The 22,493-nt window shown below is 40.9% G+C and overlaps 1 protein-coding gene across 8 annotated transcripts in view; it reads left to right on the top strand.

The window, feature by feature from the left end:
• gphnb (gephyrin b) overlaps window positions 1-22,493 on the top strand; it is a 116,537-nt gene that overhangs the window by 17,743 nt on the left and 76,301 nt on the right. For all 8 annotated transcript variants that reach the window (XM_063496492.1, XM_063496490.1, XM_063496493.1 and 5 more), the window contains exon 2: window positions 17,695-17,773. In XM_063496492.1, the coding sequence (XP_063352562.1) occupies window positions 17,695-17,773 (79 nt within the window). The remainder of the gene's footprint in view (window positions 1-17,694; window positions 17,774-22,493) is intronic.

Below are 22,493 nucleotides of genomic sequence, written 5' to 3'. Positions count from 1 at the left end.
AGAATTGAGAAGCTAGAGCCAGCAAAAGCTTAGCAAATTTAGTTGCTGATTAATTTCCCTTCAATTGAATTGCTTATTCGACTAATCGTTTACGCACTTGAGGGATTTGCAAAACACTTTGCTTGTTCCTCTTCAGGCCTATGTGGATGTGGAAAGTGTAATTTGGGCTTGTTGAGGTGCTTCAAGTGTTTGGCATGTCCAACCATGAGGAGACTCTGGGAAACACTGGATGCCTTTGCTTACAGTGCTACTCCACAACCCTGAACTGAATAATACGTAGAAGGTTGATGCATGGATCTGTCAGTGGATGGGTGCATTAGAACAGCATCAGTTTAGGGCTGACCTCATACTTTCTGATTCATGCTTCTTTTCACTTTCTTTCAACACCTACCAGCTAAATAATGCAGGTGTCATTGTTTACTTTTAGGAAGTAGTAGCCACAAGTTTCCACACCTAAGAAGTCCATATTGTTTAATGCTGCAGAGTGCAGCGCTCAGTACTTTTGGTCGCTGCAGAGTTTTACTTTGCTCTGTTCCACCGATTTCACGATGATTGTTGGCACAATGTCCTAAAGCCGCAGCTGTGCTGATCAGGCTTTTGTTTTGCCTTTTTAGAAGCGAGGCTGGCATGAAATGGGATTTGTGGACAGAGAGCGGAGACTGGTCATGGGGAGGGCAGCTGGTAGACCAGGCGATGATGAAGCTGCCATCTTTGCCACATGGGGACCCTGTGGAGATGCAGTTTAGATTAACTTTCCACTTAGTGAACAATGTGTCACTTACAATATGGACGACTCTTTTGCCCCAGAAATCGTCTTGACAGCTGCACCTCTTGGGACTTGTTTGTCCCAATCAGGATTGGAGTTGTGGTTGTGCATTTGTCCTGCCCATCAAATGATTCCCCTCGCAGCATGAATGTGACCATTTGCTCTGATCAGAAATGAGACATTGATTCTCAGTGGCTTTCTGTCAGTATAACCTTGACCTGTAACCCTTATTGCAGTCACCATAACCGTTGGTCTGTTCCTCCCTCTGCCTTTGAGCTTCTCTACCTTCCTTCATATGAGTGAGACATATCGCAGAGGAGCAGGGAGAGCATTAAGCTTCCTCCTCTATGAAGACCAATCGATACCTGATCTGATTAGGCCTCAGCACATATGTACCACTACAAACCCTGAACGCCAACAGATTAAGAGCCCCATTGCTTATCTTAGCCAATAGCTATACATTTCAGAGGCTAACCGCTCTCCACCCTTCGATCTTTACTCATTTTAATTGACGTTTAATAAGTGAGGTGAGTGGGTTTTTTTTCCATGTTGTTGTTCCATGTTCAAACTGGGATGCGTAAATCTGTGGTTGTACTGCTGCAGCCTTGCATGAGCATCTTGGAAGGATAAAGGAGGAGGTGGGGGTGGAAGAAAGTGGAGGAGAGAGAAAGAGAGAGAGATGAAGGGAATTGGAGGCAGAGGGGTGGGGGGGGGTGGGGGGCTTCTAAAGGAGATATCAAAAATGTACAGCTATACTGATGCCAGTGTAAGCACTTCTATTGAAATCAATAGAGCTGCTCTCAAACTCATTTTGGCTTCTAACAAGAGAATGGTACCTGGCCGATTAATGGAGCAGTCATAGATATAACACCCACAGCTCAGTATTTGTTTGCATTTTGTAATCCTCAAAATGACAATATCCATTATCTTTTAAATATGTTGTTTTCTGAATTCCATAAATCAGCCAGCGAGTTGGTTCACAGAAATTGCACACACACACACACAACAGAAAATACTTTTGATCTAATTTTCCTATATTTAAAATTTTTTGGTAGCACACAAGGACTTTTGTGCTGATAGCCAGTTTAAATTTGAAATCGGCACATAATTTTGTTAATTCTGAGCAAAACCTGGATAATAAATGTTATTTTCACAATAGCCTACCATCTGAGATGTGACTATTCCTTTAGATATGCTCCTGCACATCAAATGCAGGTGAAGTCTCTTAAATTAAACTGTTATGCATATCACATCAATATTAATATTGGGGTCTCCAGTACTTGGGCAAAGTAGGAACATTAATAACTGTCAAATAAATTAAGTCAACAGGTCATGCTGTTTATTGCTATCCCAAGTGGTAGCCACAAAGTGGTATTACGGATTATTAGGAAATAAAAAGGTAAGCGTTTTCAGCACTGAGGTTATTTATAAATTAAGTTACAGCTGTAAACTGTATATAAAAGATGAATGTAACAACTGTGATGCCACCCACTTGTTTTGGCAAACTCTAAACTCTGAACGTCAGCATTTTTAGCCACTGCCATGTTGTTGGCAACATGACAGAGGATCAGTGTTGGTCAAGTTACTTGAAAAAAGTAATCAGTAACTAATTACTGATTACCTCCCCCAAAAAGTAATCCCGTTACTTTACTGATTACTTATTTTCAAAAGTAATTAGTTACTTAGTTACTTTTTTTAAAAATGATTTACAACCTGAATATGTAATAAATAAATAAATAGGCAATAGATCTTTCAGCCCAATTCTATTTTTTCTGCATAATCCATAACATAAAATGTAATCAAATGTAAAAGTCTCTTTTTGAAACTAGTTTTATTAGTTTTAATCTTTTAACTTTACGCATGAAGCAAACATTAAATTATATGCAACATTCTCTGACTGGAAGAAATTTGTTTAACATTTAAACCTATTTTCTGCACATTCCAGCATATAAAATAAAATAGTTTTTTGTGTTTACACTCACTCTTTCAAATAAATGCACGTAAAACACAGCAGAAAATAAATAAAATCAAAGACTCAGCGTTGCTCTATTTTCACCTGTATAGCAGGAGTGGGGCAGGCGGAGGTTTGCCCTGGTGCAGGTGTGTTGTAGCGGTCAGTGGAAGGATCTGGGAGTTTGACATTCCCGTGGCAGCGTACTGTCTGTGCTTGCTCGGAAGTTTAGGGGTTTTTTCGCTGTAAAAAGAAGTTTTCTTCCCACGCAGTGAACAGCGGACGCTAATGTTTTTGTCACTTTTTACGGAAACAAACTCAAAGTAAGGTCAGTACTTCCACGCTTTAAACGCTGCACGGTCATACTCTCTGCCGCACTCGTTATATTATCCATTGTTGATCTGCACACAGCTGTTGCCACGAATGTCGCACTCGCTTACGTCATTGTCATGAGACACTCGCAAAAAATCACGGTTTTAATAACGCAGTAACGCAGCGTGCTTACGCGAAAGTAACAGTAATCTAATTACCTTTTTTGCAATAGTAATCCCTTAGTTTACTCGTTACTTGAAAAAAGTAATCGGATTACAGTAACGCGTTACAAGTCATATTATTTCTTCTGTTTGGCAGCTTTTGGAGCAATGGAGCAAGCTATGTCAGCTAACTTTACAGTATCCAAATGGATGCGTTATGAAAAATAAAAAATCACCCACGGTGTAGATCACATGAAGGGAAAACTCATCCATAGAAAACAAAACCATGTGTGTACCAAGCTGTAAACTTGCTTTTTATTGCTGTTAAGCTGGACATTGTAAAAAAAAATTTGGAGCCAGCCTTTCTTACTTGCGAACATTAAAAACTAAATCTAATTATTTTTTAGAAGGAAGTTAAAAAAATTTGCAATCAGAACCTCAAAAACGTTCTTCTGCAGTGAGAGACTGAGAAAATTACATTTAGTGGATGTGGGCGTGTGTCATACTAGGTAGACAAAAACCCAAATTACCCATATTGCGAAATAGCATTGGTGGCAAAATAGAATTCACTGTATACATACTTTATTTTTTAATTTCTTGTCAGCTACTATAGATAGTGTGTTTCCCTGCTTGAACCCCTGTGACTTGTGTACATCCAATGTGAAAATTACTGATTTCTTTTTTGCCCTCACCTATACTTCAAATGGCATATAGTAATAGGGCTATAGAAAAATGAATGTGTGAATGCGAATGCTTGCTCTCGTGCATTCTACATACTAGTACTCGTGTTTATAAAATGCCCAGTGAACATTTAGCTTGTGTGTATGTGTGCATAAACAGCTGTTGGAAATGCCACAGAGAGCTGGCTTGCCGTGGGCCCTCTGCCATCGAAATGTCATGCTACATGGGGGAAAAGCTGTGATACCTCATCCCCCAACAGCCACACTCTCGCCCAACCTTCTTACTACATGCACACACACGCACGCATTCCTGACTGGCTATATTGTAATGCAACGCCGAGCCACAGACACATTCATCACGCCTGTTGTCATTAGAAACAAGCCTCATTATACTCAGAGCCTGTGGTTTATGATTAATATTTGCAAGGGGTGTGGCAGATTGTCAAGCCCCTCCAATCCATTGATTTCATTGAACAAGAAAAACATAGATGGGGGAAGAAGATGGAGGCTGCTGAGGGGTGTGTGTGTGTGGGTGTGTGGGTGGGTGGGTGGAGGATGAGCTGCAGGGGCATTCCAGCCATGGTGTGGGAAATAAGATGAAGGACAACGAAAGAGAAAGAAGGGTGACATAATCAAGGTCCCCGTACTCCTTGCTGCTGTAAATTGTCTCTGGAACTTTTCTACGCAGCTTCATTAGTAAGTGTCTTTTCAATATTTATGGCTGTGTTAATAAAACATCAGTACGTGAGGCCTTTGTGGAGAACTGCAGGCTGCAGGTGGCTGCAGGTTTTTAGTAATATTTGGATGATAAAGAGAAGTTCAGGTAAGTGTGATGCAGAGTGACTGCAAGGAGCTCACCTGTGGTGGGACTAACATTTGGATGACTGTGGCAACTCTTATGGTGGGTAGTTTGCAATGCACTGCCTCACACTACCTGCTTTGACTGCTGGTACTTTTGTCATTCGGTATTGATTGTAGGTAGTGTTGTAGAGTAACCATAAACTGCATTAACGTGGACACTGTTTTTGGGGGGGGGTTTGTATCAAGCATTGAAGTGTTGAGTTGGGCATTTGGAGATGAATGCACACAAGCAAAGTATGAATATGGATAAGAAGCAGGGAACACTGTAAATGACAATGTTGCCACACTCTAATGCATACTCTCCTTTTTAATCACCTGTTTTTCTCTAAATGGGACCAAAATGTGCATAATGAACATCACAATGCATTAAAGAAGACTTCAAGCTAGCAATTGACACCATAAACTCATTAAGATGTTTACTCTGGTATTAAATAAAGTGAGAAGCTCAGTCATTTTCACATAGGCTTCTTTAAAGAAACCGCTGGAAAGAATCTAGGTTTGCTTTTGCAGTGCACTCTCAAAGTTTTCACTGTTTTTGGTTCCGTTCCTCAAATTGGCTGCTCTTCCCCAGAGTCATCAGTTCAAATCAGTGCGCCACAGAAGTTAGCGTAGGTAACTAAGGCTACGTTCACACTGCAGGTCTTAATGCTCAATTCCGATTTTTTGATCAAATCCGATTTTTTTGTCTGCTTGTTCACACTACAAATAAAATGCGACAGCAAACGCTCTCCAGTGTGAACGCTCAAAGCGGCCCGCATGCGCAAAAGAAGATGTCACACACAACGCGCTCTGTTTAGACCCAGAGCAAACAATATTGTTTGACTGATGGCCTTAATATAAAGACTTCGGACTTCACGTTTCCCAATTTTTGCTTTAAGTTATTTTGTTATTTACATAATAACGTAAATAACCTAATAATTATCCTTATCGCTGTTTTTAGAGCGGAGCGGTGCTTCAAAGGATAGTTGCAGATTTCTGTCAGAATCTGCAGATTATACAGTACAAATAAAATGTTCACGTTTCTCCAACGTTGTCTTCCCAACAGTTTCACTGACATCTACACTGGATGGCCAGGAAGCGTTCACGATGTCTTCTCGGGCGCTTCTCCGGCGCTGATAATTGGCGTCTGTCTCGTGTCAGTGACGTAAAAGACGGATTTAATGCGACCTGACCGTTCAAACAGCAGTCGCTTTCTAAAACATCGGATATGTATCGGATTCAGTACCACATACGAAAGTGACCCAGATCGGATTTGAAAATATCGGATTTGCACCGTTCACACTGTCATACCGTGATCGGATATGGGTCGCATAGGGTCAAAAAAATCGGATTTGATGCGCTTTCGCCTGCAGTGTGAACGTAGCCTAACTAATCACTAAAACTAGATGTGAAAAAAATTATAGTTTACTAAAATACAAATGAAAACTTTTCACAAACAGTAAAAGTAACTGAAATGATTTTGTGAACTTTAACAATAAAATAACTAAAATCAAATCAAAAGGAGAGAGGAAATATCCTTAGTTTTAGTATTTATTAGTATGGTAACTTTTTATTAGAAAACTTGCCTGATGAGCCTTTGAAGGCAGTAATTTTTAAGACTCTGGATGAGAGTCAATTTTATTTCAACAAGTTCTGTGTTTTATTGTAATACCAGTGCTGATTTTCCTAAATCTTCCTAAATCTTGCCTCTGACATTTGCCCTCTAACACTGAAACTACTAAAAACGCATTGATAAAGGTAGGAGCCAGATTCACTAAGGTTTTTTGGCGTAAAACAAAGTGCTGTCAGTATCTACAAAGACACTGAGAAGATTGTGTGTAAGAGGCCGGAATGTTGCGTTTTTGCAACTGAGCCTCTTGGATTTAAAAAAAAAAAAGTATAGATTATATAGCCACCTAATTCAAAATTTGTTTAGTGAATTCAGAGGTGTCCTCGAACCTTCACCCAAAGGGAGTCAGCTTATACCAGCAACAACAAAAATCCTTCCAACTCTTTCATTTTTGGTGTTGGGTCCTTTTCAGAATACTGTGGCTTCTGTGGCAGGAATTTCATGAGGTTCAAAGCTAAATGCCTGAAAAACAGAGAGAACAGAGCAAGGACGATGTTGTCTTTGGACCCTATCCTGAATATACTCAGGCCCCGGTTTGATATCAGGCACAGAAAGTCTTAAAAAGCGGTCTATTTTTTCATTTTGATGTTTTGGATGGTTTGATAGTTTGAAGGTGCTTTTTGTTTTTGGTCCGTTAATAAACTAAACACATTTTTCCCTTAATAAAGTTTTATTACACTTAAACAGTGAAATATTAATTCAACTTGTAAACTTAAACTGAATCACAGACAGTGCAAACAGTTTTCACTCTGATTTCGTAGCTATGATCAAACATGGCTGTTTTTAGTCGTAGATCTACACAAATTCAGCTGCATGCACTTTGACAGTACGTGAGGGATAGATCACAGATGGACAAACATGCACAAGACTCACCATGAAATCTGTTAATCCGTTTATTTATTTGTTTATCTTTTTAATTAACATTGATAGATAGCATAGATAAATTGTGCTGGTACTGTCCACCAGTTGCAGAGTATAGAAATAAACGTTTGTCAATCAAACATTTCCGGTTCATTTTATCCCTTCAAGTGTTGTAAGCTGTCTTAATACATGAATGCTACATAACGCTGTGTCAAAATATTGTTGCAGTTTACAGTTCTACATTGGAACCTGTCAATTAATGAAGCTTGTTTCCATTATAATGACTCTGTCAGGCAGACTGCCACATAGGCCTACTTTTAACGTGTACGTGTGACCTATATTTAAATGCTTTTCTGATTACAGTGAACAAGTCTGTCCTGTTAGTAATTACCCGCAGCTGACTGTCATCTGTTAGTTTGAGAAATTTGCTTTAAATTACGCAACTGTTGGCAGATTGGGCATGACATATGCATAAAACAGCAAAACCTTTGTAGATCACCGCAAAACTAACCCATTTGGGGATTGCCCTCACAAGCCCTGTTTTGCCCTGTTTAGTAAATCCGGCTTTAAAAGCAGAGCTAGGTCCATTTGAATATTTAATATCCTAACAAAACTCTGAAATCTCAGCTATATAAAGCATTTTTACAATGGCACCAGCCTCTAGAGGCAGAGGCTCAAGTAAACAGTTAAATGTGAAGTAAAGGAATGAAACAAAATCAACCTGGCAATGACACGGCAAGTGCTAACACACATAATCAAGTATACTAAAACAATGCTAACACAACCAGACCAAACTATGGCTTACAAAGCCAGAAGCATTTATGGAGAAGCTAAAAGCTGAAATGTAAAAATAGAAAAAGAACTACAGAGGTGGAATATCATATGCCGCAGAAGACAATGGGAAAAGGTATGAAAGAGCAATAAGATATCTGCTGCGCCTAGATATGAACCTAACAGCTAGATGTGAAGACCTGCAGAATAGACTGAGAGGCAATAATTTGAGAATATATTGTGTGCCTGAGGGGAGTGAGGAAAAAGATGTTAAGGAGTTTGCAAAGGAGCTGATACAATTCACAAATGGAGAGCTCACCGTTCACTAACAACCAAACTAAAAAATGAAAAAAAAAAAAAAAACCCACCAGCGATCCTTAATTGTAATATTTGTGAACTACTTGGTCATACAAGCATGGACCTGAAAACTTGTCTACAAAGAACATATACTTCAACCATAACTACTCCCTTTTTTAAAAAAGTCATCCCCCAGCATCTCAATCGGATACAGGCCAGGACTTTGACTAGGTCACTCCAAAGTCTTCATTTTGTTTTTCTTAAGCCATTCAGAGGTAGACTAGCTGGTATGCTTTGGATCATTGTCCTGCTGCACAACCCAAGTGCGCTTCAGCTTGAAGTCACAAACAGATCGATGGACATTCGCCTTCTGGATTGTTTTGGTATACAGCTGGTTGGTTCCATTTATCACAGCAAATCTTCCAGGTTCTGAGGTAGAAAAATAATCCCAGACCATCATACTACCCCCACCATATTTTACTGTTTGTATGGTGTTCCTTCTCCGAAATGCTGTGTTAGTTTTACGGCAGATGCAGTGGAACTTAAAATTTCCAAAAAGTTTCGCTTTTCATTCGGTAATCCACAGATTATTTTCCCAGATGTCTTGGGGATCATCAAGATGTTTTTTGGCAAATGTGAGACAAGCTTTTGTGTTCTTTTTGGTCAGCAGTGGATTTCTCCTTGAACTCTAATATGGATGCCATTTAGTTGTTTTCTTATTGTTGAATCATGAACTCTGATCTTAAATGAGACATGTGAAGCCTGCAGTTCTTTAATATTGTTCTGGGTTCTTTTGTGACCTCCTGGATGAGTAGTCGTTGTCTTCTTCTTCGAGTAATTTTGGTCGGCCGTTCACTCCTGGGACGGTTCGCCACTATTCCAAATTTTCTCCATTTGTGTATAATAGCTCTCACCGTGGTTCATTTAAGTCCCAAAGCCTTAGAAATGTCTTTGTAACCCTTTCCAGACCAATAGATGTCAGTGACTATGTTTCTCAGGTGTTTCATTAGATCGTGGCATGATGTGTTGCTTTTTGAGATCTTTTAGCCTGCTTCACTTTGTCAGATAGGTTCAATATAAGTGGTTTCTTGATTCAACAGGTCTGCCAGTAATCAGGTCAAGAGTGTGTTTAGTGAAACTGAACTCAGCTTTTCAAAAAGTGTGGTTAATCACATTTAAATTATGATTTAGGTGGGTCTTGATAACTTTTCTTCCTTGATGAATGAAATCACCATTTAAAAACTGCATTTTATATTTACGCGGGTTATCTTTGTCTAATATTAAAATTAGTTTGATGATCTGAAACATGTAGGTGTGACAAATATGCAAAACACTTGGAAATCAGGAAGGGGGAAAACAATTTTTCACACCACTGTACATGCTGTCCACACATATAACACTAAACAAAGAACCCACCCAACAGTTATTACCTCATCCTTCCAGCTTAAGCTGTTCATGAAAAAGCTACAAACAAACAATTCCTGAGCACAGGAAAAATGGAGCCAATGCAGTAGTTTTCTTTTCCTTGATCAGGCAGATGCCAGGGTTTGTTTTAAGGATTCCCCCAAACCTTTTTGACAATTTGATAAGGAAAAATTAGAAAAAAACATTTAAGTGTTGAAGCAGAGTCTCGTGATCAAATGTCATTCTGTCATGTTCAAAGAACAATTATATACTGACTCTGACTCTTGGCTTTCAAGTTACGAATATTCCCCACAGTCTTCGCCTATTTAGGCAGAAGAACGGAATAAATTGTGAGGCTAAAGAGAGACTGAAACTATAGATAGTCAGGCGTATCTGGGAGCACTCGGGGTTCTCTTCCCCCATTTTCCTTCTTCTTTTCTTGTACCTTTATATGTCCTATTCATCTGCATGTGTTTTATTTATTCCTCTGCATCTCTCTTCTCACACACTCCCATTACCAGTCTTTTCCCCGTCTTCCCATTTTACCGTACAACTCCCTTTCCTCTCCTCCTTCCTTTTTCTGTCCTCCCTCTTTGCTTTCAGAGTACTCCCACTGCTGCTCCCATCTGTCTTCTTTTCTGTGTTCACCTTCTTTTTTATCCAGTGTGAATTGCTCTGTTAATCCTCTCAGGGTTGGGCTCCAATTTACCCTCCCTCAACTCCACATGTCCATCCTACCACCTCTCCTCCTCCTTTTTTTTTTACTCAGGCTGGGATGGAGCTGCCTCATCTCCAGGGAGGCAGGCAGGGGGAGAGTTGCATGAGCCGGGCTGGGAATGGTCCCTCCCTGCATGCCTGGGACACAGCTGTGAAGAACAGAACTGTCCTCCTCTCTCCGTCCTTCTTTCTCTGCACATCTGGTGCGTAGGGGGGACTGGGCCATGCTGTGCTGTGTTGTTTTGTCCTTGGCGCGACACGGCTGCCGGATTTTGGCCGGGCCACTTTGTAGTAGGTTTGGATTTGAGATGCAAATCGGCCCATTGCTATGCCCACACGGATGAGCCAGGCTCCTTTGGTTATAGTAAGCAGTGGTTATTAAGCCAATAGATTAATTATTAGCCACAGTACTAGCGTGGGCCCAGTGCCTTTTTGAGTTGTTTCCCTCTGTAGTTTTCTTCAGCGGCTGGCTCAGTAGTAGCAGGTGGAGTGTCGCACTAGTTGCATTATGTAACTCCACCCCAATTTAGATCTGACTTCAAATAAATGAAAATCAAGCTGCTGGTTGGCTCCTTTCCCCATGGATATAAATAGCATTTTCAAATCTTATCTAGAAACAGTGTTGTAGAGGGGAGAGGCTTTGAAATGCAGCCCGACGATTAGGATCCCATTGTTCCGCTCCACACCCCCTCCATTCTCCCGACTGCTTACAGTAAGCCTGAGGTTCTGTGTGCATGTGACTATACGCGTACTCTTGCACATGTGTATGCCTTGATCTTTAGCACGTGTGATTGAGATAGCAGGTAATGGCAAGATAGCATGTGCATCTGCATGATGTCGTGGATTTGGGAGTTTGAGTAATTGGTGTGTGTGTGTGTGTGTGTGTTGCTGCTGGGTGTGTCTTTGATGATGGATGCTGTGCTTCTGCTGCTTACCCCACTGCTCCTCACAGAATTAACAAGGTTGCTAAGATACAGTGGGCTTATATTAGATTAGGTTATCTGCCGTTATTACTGTTACTATATTTTACCCAGCACCGTGAAGCTTTTATTAATTTGGAAATTTACCCTGCCATGGAATGAAGATGCTGGTATTTGTGCACCATTACTCCTCTCCTCTCCTGGCTAAGAAAGGGGTTGTAGTACTGAAAACCCCCTAGTCAGATGTCTACCCCACCCCGTTACAATCTGGAGGCGGATCCAAACCTCTATTCATCATTAAGCCCATTTAATCCAAGGCCTGGGGCCCAGTGTTTCCATTTGATGGAGAACAAGCCAGTAAAATAGATGACAAGAGGTAGTGATATCACTTTGGTAGAGGCTTATTGGTGTGCAGAGGTGTTGTCCCTCCCACCGGTAGATGTCAGCCCAATCCAGTGTTTGACCCCCCAAAGCAGCTTCTCCGGGGCTGGAGGGCCACTTGCACTGCTGTTAGCAGATAAAGAAGAAGAAATAATAGAGGTGTCAAGTGGGCTGCTGAGAAAATGAGGCGATACCTTACTATCCCAGCGCTGGTGGAATTGCAGATTTTTTTCACATGTACAGATGTAATGAGCAACTTATAGCCAGCTGGATTTCTGTGTCCTTCTTTCAAAGCAGCAGGGTATATAATCTTACTCATGGCGGAAGTGTCACAATGGGACTGGAAGCAAACTTTATCCATTCTGCTGTGCACTGATTTGTAGTCTAGCTGAGCCCAATTGCTGATCCATATCAGGGTCTCCAAGGTTGTGCGTGTCAGTGTATAGGTGTGTTCTTACACCTGGAAAGTAGAGTGCGACATTTAATAGGCATCTAAACACATCTATACACCGGCACACTGTGTGTGTAAGCTATGTGATGGGTGTGCAAGGACCTGTTATAAGAGAAAACCACATTAGTGTGAAATCCCAGGGAGATGAGAGTTGACTGCTTTATGTCTTGGAAATGATTAAGTGGAACAGGCTAGCGGTTTATGAAGCAGCAGTGTCTGCTAGCAGCTAACAGACTGACAGCACACAGACAGCTAGCTAGTCAAGCAACTTACTCTTTTACAGACTCTTCCTGCCTAGTTGCATGCTAGCATTACCTATATCACAGAGACACCTAACCTGGTCTGTTTGCTGACTTCGTTGTCTGTTTCACCATCACTAATAGCATAGTTTTATTTTTGAGGCTGCAGCTGAGTCCCAGTTATAAACCATATTTAATTAATTCTAAGCCGGTTATGGACTGATACTTATATAGTGCTATTTAACACATACAGCACTTTTTTACTACTCATTCCCCCTCTTAACTTTTATCTATGCTTTGTTAGTGCTCAGTAACATTCACACACTCAGCCAGGGATCAGCCCATCGACCTTCTGATTGGTAGACGATCCACTCGATCACCTGAGCTACAGCCTCTTATCACTTCAGGTTTATACTAATCAAAGTATAGACTATAACTAATTAATGCAGTACAATATTTGGAGATCCTACTCACAACTTGAAAACAACAATTCAGACGTTTTGTCTGTTGTTTTGCATGTTTGCTTATGCATAAGTCTTTTGCATCATCTTGTGACATCATCAAGAATGGCAAATGGCGGGCAGGCGGAGTGGACACCTAATTTTATGAATGCGATAACTCGAGAAGGAGGCAATGTAGGAGGTTCAAAGTGATACCACATCTTTGACGAGTTCGAAACTCAGTGACCTCAACCTCAAGGTCAGAGGTCAAGTTTTCTGAAAATCTCATGAACGCGATAACTCGAGAAGAAGGTCTAATGGTACATCGCAATCTGCACTTTTCTCCACCTCAGATAGGTGATTTGTAACGCACAGTCATAGTTTTACAGTTAAATAACTTTTCGCACAGCAGCAGTACTTAGATTGTCTGGAATAACTTCACTGATGTGACAAATCTTGTCATGTTTTGTTTTGTGTGTGGGACTTGCTCAAATCAAAAAGATCAGTATTTGCAGTTTTGATGCGATTTTATTTTCAGTTATTATTGTGCGCACAGATGTTTACCATAATCGTCACCACTCTCAACTTTAAAGTAACAAAATACAGCAGATGGCAATGAAAAGACACCTTTTACTGAGGCATAACTTATTATTAACATAAACAAAAATTAGCATTTTTTGTAAATGACATAGTTTTTGTCACTCCTTAACAAATAAGCAATGTATATTATTATATTTGTGGTATTTGTTATGTTGTTCATAGAAGCGAATGTTTCTGTGAACATCTCAAAATTACTAAAACTGTTAATCAAAAATCTCTGGTGGTACACTATCCATCCAACTATACGTAGACATTTCGACCCCACAGTCTTAGTCCAGCTGAAAGCTTCTAACCCTCTGAAATATAATAACAAGAACAAGAGCAGTCAGCAAGTTTCTTGCAGGATCCTTTCCAAACAAATGACCAACATTACAGAACGAGTTCATCTACCTGGTAACACAGCTCTGTCATGTAACCTCTAGAAGGGAAACCTCTTGGAAACGAGATAGGGTGTTTTCTAAAAAGCTAAAAAGTTTCCATTTGCTCTTGTAGTCCATGTTGTAGTCTTAGTACTAAAGACTGGTCACATTAGGGAAGACATTAGTTCCAAGAAAGCAAACAGTCAATAGGAAGAGCAAAAGAAGAAAAAAGACTTATGAATTACATCTCAAAACCACTAGCTATTATTTAATTCTTTAACTTTTTATTTGCTTTTTTTTTTAAAATAGACTCTGCATCCAAGTACAATCCGTCACAGAAAGGAAGTCTCAGCCCAGATGTTCGATGGCCACACACACCTCAGTCAGCCAATGATTGCCTCTGGTTTTCTAGATTGATGTGTAGGCAAGATATCTATACTGTACCGGGCATTCTTCCACAGGTTTTATTGGCATTGTCTCCATTATTCCAAGGTCAAAGATACATAGCATCAAACTTTTGTCCTATGATGACATTTTTTTCCACTTCCTGATCAGTTCTCTTTTCTTTGTACTCGTGATGTGCTCTCCTGTGCCCTCATCTCCCGTGCACTAGCAGTTTACCCTTTAAGAATGTGCATGAGCCTGTGTTTGCATTAGGGTGTGATCTAGATCTCATGCGTGAGTGGTGCTGCCCTGCGTAATGCTTCTGAAGCACAGGCCTCCTGTTCCCCTCCCACTACTTTAGCCTGGGGACATCCGAGCTTGTGCACTCACACACATTCACAGGCAAATATAAGATGATAAGAGTCAATACCGGCAGACACCCCAGAAAAAAAGAGATTAAATAGAAAATTGATCAGGATAACGGAGATACCTGTATGGATAAATGCAATACTTTTAGGGACGTTAAATCGGTACTCAAAATACTTGTTTTTCACTATTTGTTTTTTAATCATTGAAACAATTCAATAGCAATGCACTATAACATTGGTTCAACTTTGTAAATAGTTATTTAGTGGTTCTCCTTTCTTAATATAATATGACCAAGACAAATAGACAGTGACAGAAATGTAGAAAAACAATGTAAAAAACTGAACATTTATCCCTAGACTCAATATAAATAACATTGAAAAGAAGAGGAGAGTTCAAGGGAAATATTTGGTTGCACTTGTTATCATTGATGTCCAATATAAAAACTAAATGCATTTGCTCAGAACTGAAACTTTTCTCAAAAGATATGAGCCTGACCACAAAATAGCAGTCAAATAGAAGTCTGTCTGGGGTTTAGCCGTCTGTCTCCTGCTGGATGTCCAGCCATGTAGAAGCATTGACCTTTAGGTTGCAGTATGTACAGTATGCAGCATGGGGTATAGCACCCTCTGGGGTGGGACAGAGGTCACTGCATTGCGTCTTTACTGTCACCGGGAACAGAGTTGCACTTCCTCAGCTGCTCACTGATCAGGTATCATCGTCGTGCTTGTAGAGTTGGAAGTAAAACTCTGCATGTGTTTGCTCTGATGATTAAATCCCTGGTGGCTACTACACCGCATCAGGTGTGAGTAGAATGCAGGCGGGCAGTGAAGGCTTGAGCTGCAGATTCACCTGGAGAAAGGTGCATGGGTGGAGCTACACGGATGGGAGATATCGATGTCATAAATTCTCACGCCCCTTTTTCCCCTTCCCTTCTCTCTCTCTCTTCCCCATCTACCCTCCCTCTTCCCCCTTCTCTTCCCCTGTCTTCAGCTCTTGCACAGGATCACATTAATATTCCTTTGAAGCCTGTTTCAACTGCAGCCAGATCTCCCTGTCCCTCTCTCACCCGCACTCCTTTCCCCTCCTCGTTTTGTTCCCCTTTCTCTCCCTCTTGCTTTCTTTTTGTTTTCCGAGCTATTGTTTTCTAGGAGGGATCACTTTCCCACCATTTCTAACCGGTGCAGAAGGGAGGGGCGGTTTTATTACCCTCAGTCAGGAGTTCCCCTTGTTGCACAAATGCACGCACGCGCACATGGACGCACGCACATACACACTAAGGGGTGGTGGATGCCGATGCCTTTGACAGACCGTGTTGATTGGTTCAGAATGGTTGCTGCCTCTTGTAGGAGAGTGGAACGGCTATTTTTAGATCAAGGGGTAGCTGGGAGAGAAAGACTGAGGAGGGCTCTGTGTGTGCGCGTGTGCAAGAGTGTGTTTGTAAGGAATACTGCAGTCTTGAACGAAGTTTCGTCCTTATACACATACATACGCTCAACCTGATACACACATACACATCCTTGCACTTATGCAGCAGTCCCCCTGTAAAGCCAAGGTGGTGTGTATTCCATGTGCTATCATCCCCTTTTCTCTCCTCCCTCAGACTTTTTCTTTAGCTTTGCCACCACCCCTCTCCGACAATCTTTCTGTCTCTCTTGCTTCTGCCTTTCTTCCTCTCTTTCTGAGTAGGCTCAGTGTGCAAATGTCAGCACTTTCCTATTTATTTGCCAGAGCCTAGAGCAACGTCCTGCTCCCTCTGTTTACCTCCACAGCGCTGCCCCATCGGCACAGCTTTTTTCGCCATTGCCCTTCCCCCTCTTTAAATTTTTTTTCATCTTCTACATCTTCCCATTTTCTCTTCCCCAACTCAATCTTTTATTGCCCGCGCTCAGATCACGCCATACTTTCCCATCTTCTTTATACAGCTTTGTTGCGTTCTCTTCATTTGAATTCCTCCCCTTTGCCATCTCAATTCCATTTTTTGCACCATTCTTGCTTCACCCATGTCCTTACCCTATCCCTCCGCCCCCACCCCCCTCCCCACCCGCTCTTGTTCATGGATCATGGCACTTTCATTGGAGTAACATCATGACATTTCCAGTGTTGGCTACGACTAGTGCATCAAGTTTTTTGGCTTAAATCCACCGCCATCACCCCCTCCATTGACTCGTTTTGGATCTATTTTGAGATGCGAGTGCGTGTCTGCTCATGTTTGACCCATCGGATTACAAAACACCTTATCCCTCTCTCCATTATCTTGAAATGTCTCTTTCTGTCTCCTTTTGCTTTGTTACTCATTTTTCTCTCTCCACATATTCATCTTCCTCCCGTCTTACTCTATCCATCACTCTATCTGTCTATCATCACCGCGATGACTCATGTGGCTCACACCTGCTCTGCAGTCAAGGGGGGTTTGCGTGAAGGTGTGGCTTTCCATAGGCTCACCGATATCAAAAAGCCTGCACAATGAAGGGTTTGGAAGGGTGTCACTATGTATTTTTCTCACACCCTGACCTTTTTTTAATTTGCACTATGGCTTGGGTTGGAAGACAGGGTTCAGGCGACAATGTAGCAGTTACACCAGACATGATTCTGATATACAGAAACACCTGCCTTATAACAGTCGCAGCTGACAAGTGTGGCTGCAACAAATAAGAGCATCCTGTTGTCCCCGTTTTTGACAGGACGAAACCTGTGTGCTGGAGATTCTCTGTTTGCCAAGGCATAGGTGTGAAATGTAAGAATGAAAACAAAAACAGCAGAGATCCATTTAAAGGTGCGTGTGGAGGGATGTTTCCTGGATTTTCCTCCTCTGGTGTTTTTCATCTGTTCACAAGGAGAATCGTTTTGGTTTATTTCACTATTTTCCTTCATCTGGTAATCAGTTCAGTTTCCCACTGTGGATTCACAGGTGCATAACCATGGCACAGTTTGGAAAATTAGATGAGTAAAAAATAGTAATTTTTCTTGCGTACTGCATTAGGAGGCAGACACAAGAATAAAAAGGTTTATGAACGTAAATTCTTGAGGTTTTTTTTGCTTTTTCCCTGTAATTACTTGCATTTATGGCAAAGAAAAATCTTTTTCCTGGACTATGCATGTAATATAACATTAGAACTTGGAGCTAACCGCATTTTTTCTTCTTTCTATCGCTGCCTATCCAGTGAGTGACAGCTGTTTTCGAAACCTAGCAGAGGACCGCAGTGGGGTCAACCTCAAAGATCTCGTCCACGATCCCTCCCTGTGAGTACTGCCCTTTTCTAGACAAATGAACACACACACACACACACACACACACACACACACAGATCAAAGTTGTTTTAAATCTACCACACACAAATGAGATGCACAGTCTCCTGCATGTGTGCATCTCTGAGTGTAAGCCTTCTTCTTTTAGTGCAGGAGTGTAACTAAGAAGCTAAAAATATCTCTTCAGCTCAACATGTCGGGGCTCAGTGTTGCCCCTCATGAAGAGAATTTCCCAGCATGCATGGCAACAACAAAAGCGCTTGCAGTTCTCTTATCTATAAGGATGAATCCTGGTAGCCGCAAGAAGTCATTATTTACTCAAAAGAAGCTGAAGGAGGGGAAATCAACAGTTGTTAAAAGGGATGTGAATGTGTCCCAGTTCCACCGTGCTCATTTGGATCATTTATTTCTTAACTAAAGTGAGGGTCATGTCGTTTATGTGGTGCGCCTTGATATGACCGCTAATGTGCTTTTATTTCACACTACACCACACTAAGTCTTTCCACAAGATTTTGGATCTTGGCTGTGGGCATTTTTGACCATTCAGTCACAAGAGGATTAGTGAGGTCAGGCCGGGCTCACTGTTTAAGTTCATCCTAAAGGTGGGATTCAACATGGTTGAGGTCAGAATTCTGCGCGAGCCAGTCAGGGAAAGCCGTAAAGTTTCAAGCACACTATTGTCTTGTATTTCTTCCATTTAGTGATTTGAGAGTCTTTTTATACCACTGCAAATATCACACATAGAAGTGCCATCTCATCCTGCGAATACAACACTACAAAGTGTGACCCCAACACCAGCCTCAGACACGCTTCTCTAGACATCCGAGCAATTTCTCATACGACCGTAGACCTGCTGGAGCTACCCTGCTCCCTTGTCACTGTCTCACACTATTCAATATCACTGGAGTGTCACGAGGCCCCACCACCCCCCTGTTGTGGGACCCTGGACTGATCCATGCTTGTCATGTCCTTTACGGTATGTTTATTTTGAGCCTGATGTGTAATTCATGTGTCAACTCTGTGTGACACAAAGAGGGAGTGTGAGCAGCCCTATGCTATGTCATGTGCGTCACGCTCGACAGGGTGCCAGAAAGTGATTAGGGATTCATGACATGCTTGTTTGTACAGTGTTGTGCAGCAGGAGTAGAAATTTTAAGTTGCTTGTTTCATTTTGTTTGTGTATCTATCAGTGCATGCATGCTTTAAACCATATGTGCGTGTGTGTGGCTGCGTGCCTTGCAATATACATATTTTCGAAAGATATTTTAGAGTTGACGGGTCAAGCAAAGCAACAACAGTGTTAAAAGATCCTTCAGTTTCCTTCTGGTATTGATGGAATTGCATTTATTTGCATTAACTCTTTAGCCCTTGGACGCCTACTAGGGGTAACCCTGTATCTCTTTTCTGACCTGAGCGGTTTTTATCATACTCCAGCCCTGCTTCCAGAACAAAATCACTCAATGTACATCAGAAGTTAATGAAGGCGATCTCTTCCTATACAGTTAACTGGAAAAAAAAAACATAATCTGTTTTAATGGTCATCAAACCACATCTTTATTGATGTATTTAGAGTCAAGACTTGTCGTTAAGGGTACTCGGCAGGTTGTCAGACGTCATCTTCATGAGGGTAAGAGTTAAAGATGGGCAACCCTCTTGATATTTGAATATAATAGGTGGATCTATTTTAATATGAGGGATGTAAAAGACTTACAGAGAACTCTTGGCTCGCTTGTTGTGAACTGGGGTATGTGAAAATGCAATTGGCTGTTGACAGCTGATAAAAGGTTCTGTTGTGGCCAATAATTTTGTTATAGCCAGTTCATTGTGAGGCTGTTGGCTACACGTATTTGATGTTTGTCTCCATGTTGGGCTCCCACTGACTTGAGGGACTCTCATGCTACTAAAGAGCACTTGAGACGAGTGTGTTTTATACCAGTTAACTGACAGAGATGACTAGTGGTAAACCAGCTGCTGTTAAGCATAAAACTTGGAAGGCAATATCAGCATTGGCATCTGTTCTCTCTGGTCTGTTGGGTTGTGGTGATGATTGACCTCCCCTGGCTTAAGAGTCTCCATGCCATGTTAATCCACACCGCACCACAAGTCAGCAGCTCCATCAGGTTGACCACCCAGAACGCCGTGCCCTCAATGTGCCACTGCTGCCATGACAAAGGCACATAGACAGAGATGAAAACAGAAAGAGTGGAGGGGAGCCAGCGAGGGAGAGAGTATTGCAGCACAGCAGGACACATAACATAAACTGTAATCACAGTGTCTTTCAGGCACGCAAATACACATTGGCACATGCAATCAATCAGTCTGCCCAGTTTGACATTCAGGGGTATCCAGAGGTGTGTGTCAGGGCGAGAGAAAAATGATGTGTGGCAAAAAAGAGAGCAAGTAACAGAGGGGGACAAATAAACGATACCTCGAGTCAGGGACACACAGATGAGGATGAGGTGGATGTGCGAACAAGCGGCTCTTTGTATGTGTCTTTTTGTACGCGTCCATACCAAAGTGTCAGCAAGTTTTTATTTGAGTAATTTAGCATAGCGTTAGTCGAGCCCAGCTGCAATCCCAGGCAATCAGCTGATCTCGGTGCAGTCTAATATCAGCTTAAGGTTCAGGTGATAGCTTTCTATGTATTTTACTGGCACTTTTTTTTCCTGAACACAGCTGCTGTGCATCTGCAGACTGCACTTCAACCTATCATGCTTTGTCTGACTTAAGGTTTAGGGGATGGTGTTGCTGCTTTCTGTATATATCCTTTCTGTAAGGACATTGAGATCCCTCTATCTATCTGTCGATCTATATTGGTTTGTAACTTACTGAGGACAGATGTGGTCAGGACACTATAGTGGTCCTGACTGAAATATTTTTTTATCGATCCACTTTTTGTGAAAATCTCTGATGATACTTTAATTCAAAATAACACTTTGATTGAAATTGTTTTGTTTCTTTTTATTTTTTGTCATGCATTTTCCTCTTTTTTGCTTTTTGTTCTTTTTTGTAACTTACAAGTGTTAATGCTCTTTAGCCCTTCATCGCTCTACCTTTAATAAAGCTGCAGCATGCCAATTTATGAACATGAATCCCAGATATAATGATTGCAAAGCTATATAACCCAATAGATACATGGAAACTTAGGCTCCTTCTGGCTTATGTTAATTGGTTACTGCAGTTAACATTGTATATATAATCTGTTGCCAAGAAAATGTTGCATCTATGAGATTTGCTTCATGGGTCATTGTAGCTATTAGCATTTATGTTAAAGGTATGAAGGTATGTGTATGTGTGCTTCCCTTCATAACAGTTGATCTCGTGTCTTTCTGTGTCTCTGCCTTCCAGTGAATCGTGTTGTAACGACCCTTGTCAATTTTATAAATGATTATGGCTAAGAATAGCTAGAAGCCAATCAGATGCATGATAGTAGGCCTAATTTTATAGTCAGGAGACGGTCGTGGGACAAAGACGCAATCGTAAATCTGTGCTGCTAGAGATCCAGCACCAATAAACAGTCGAAGGCCAGATTTGTTGTTATTTCGGATTAAAATGCTGACCATTTAAATGGAAGATTCCTGGTTTTTACCTGACTTGACACCTTTGTTAAATATCAACATGTTTACTTTACTTTTACCTATTTTTTTTTTACTCTTTCTACATTTTAATATATACTTTATGAATATATATTTGTACAGCAGTCAAATAATAGTGTAAACCTCTCCTTGCTACTACTACAGTTAATATTGTCAGTACTGTTGTTAACACTACTCCTACAACCATGAACACTGCTACTTCTGCAAGCAGTAGTATTATGTAGCAGTTGGAATTTTGACACTGTTGTATCACAATATAAGCAAGAAGTGAATTATCCATGCATACTACCTGCAGTATGTAGTTCCCTGTGTAACTCTTAAATACATACGAAGTAATTGTGCACATCAGTAAGAATTTAAATATACCTGCACTGCATCCTGAATGTTTTTATGGATTTTATGGATTACCTGGATAAATCTGCACCTGTGCTAATGGTTACTGCCACCATAAAAAGTGGTACTTTTATTTTTTCCAAAAATGGGTGATGTTGACTTTGAACCGGTGGGTTGGCATGTGTGACTTTCAGGAAAGGAACCAGAGGTTACCACAGAAGTGTTTTGGTTGCTTCATCTGTTGAGCTCATCAGTGGTTCATGGAAAGTTAAATGCTGTTACACAATCACAACATAGATTTTCTTCCTTTTTAATTTTTTTTAATAATTTTATTTTAAATTAATGCACATTTTGTTGTATTTGTGCTTACATTTCAATTGAATTACTGCTGTGCCTCCTGCGTAAATTAGTAAATCTCTGCAGTACAACACTGCCTGCTGTTGTATGACATGTACTCGCAGCAGTATTTTGTTATACTTAATTTAATAAAATGGATTTGTTCTAGAAGTCTTATCATTTGTTCAGATGCAGTTGTGCACCCCTAACCAGTGCTGGGATGTTTGTTTGTTTTTTCAAGAGAGTAAGAAATAACTTTCTTATTTAGAGGGTTATAGGGTCTGAGATGTAGGGGATATCCAGTCCTGGGTTGTTGTGGCATTGTGTAAACACATCTAAATGCTCCACACCAGCAAACTGCCAAAACTTCTGCTTTATAAAGATGTTCATTCTTGCTGATCATCAGTTAATTTAATTATCGTCACCTGGCTGCTTCTCACCCTCTAAAT

Source organism: Pelmatolapia mariae, linkage group LG15 (assembly GCF_036321145.2).
Source record: "Pelmatolapia mariae isolate MD_Pm_ZW linkage group LG15, Pm_UMD_F_2, whole genome shotgun sequence".
NCBI lineage: Eukaryota > Metazoa > Chordata > Actinopteri > Cichliformes > Cichlidae > Pelmatolapia > Pelmatolapia mariae.
This window is presented reverse-complemented; position numbering and strand designations above follow the sequence as displayed.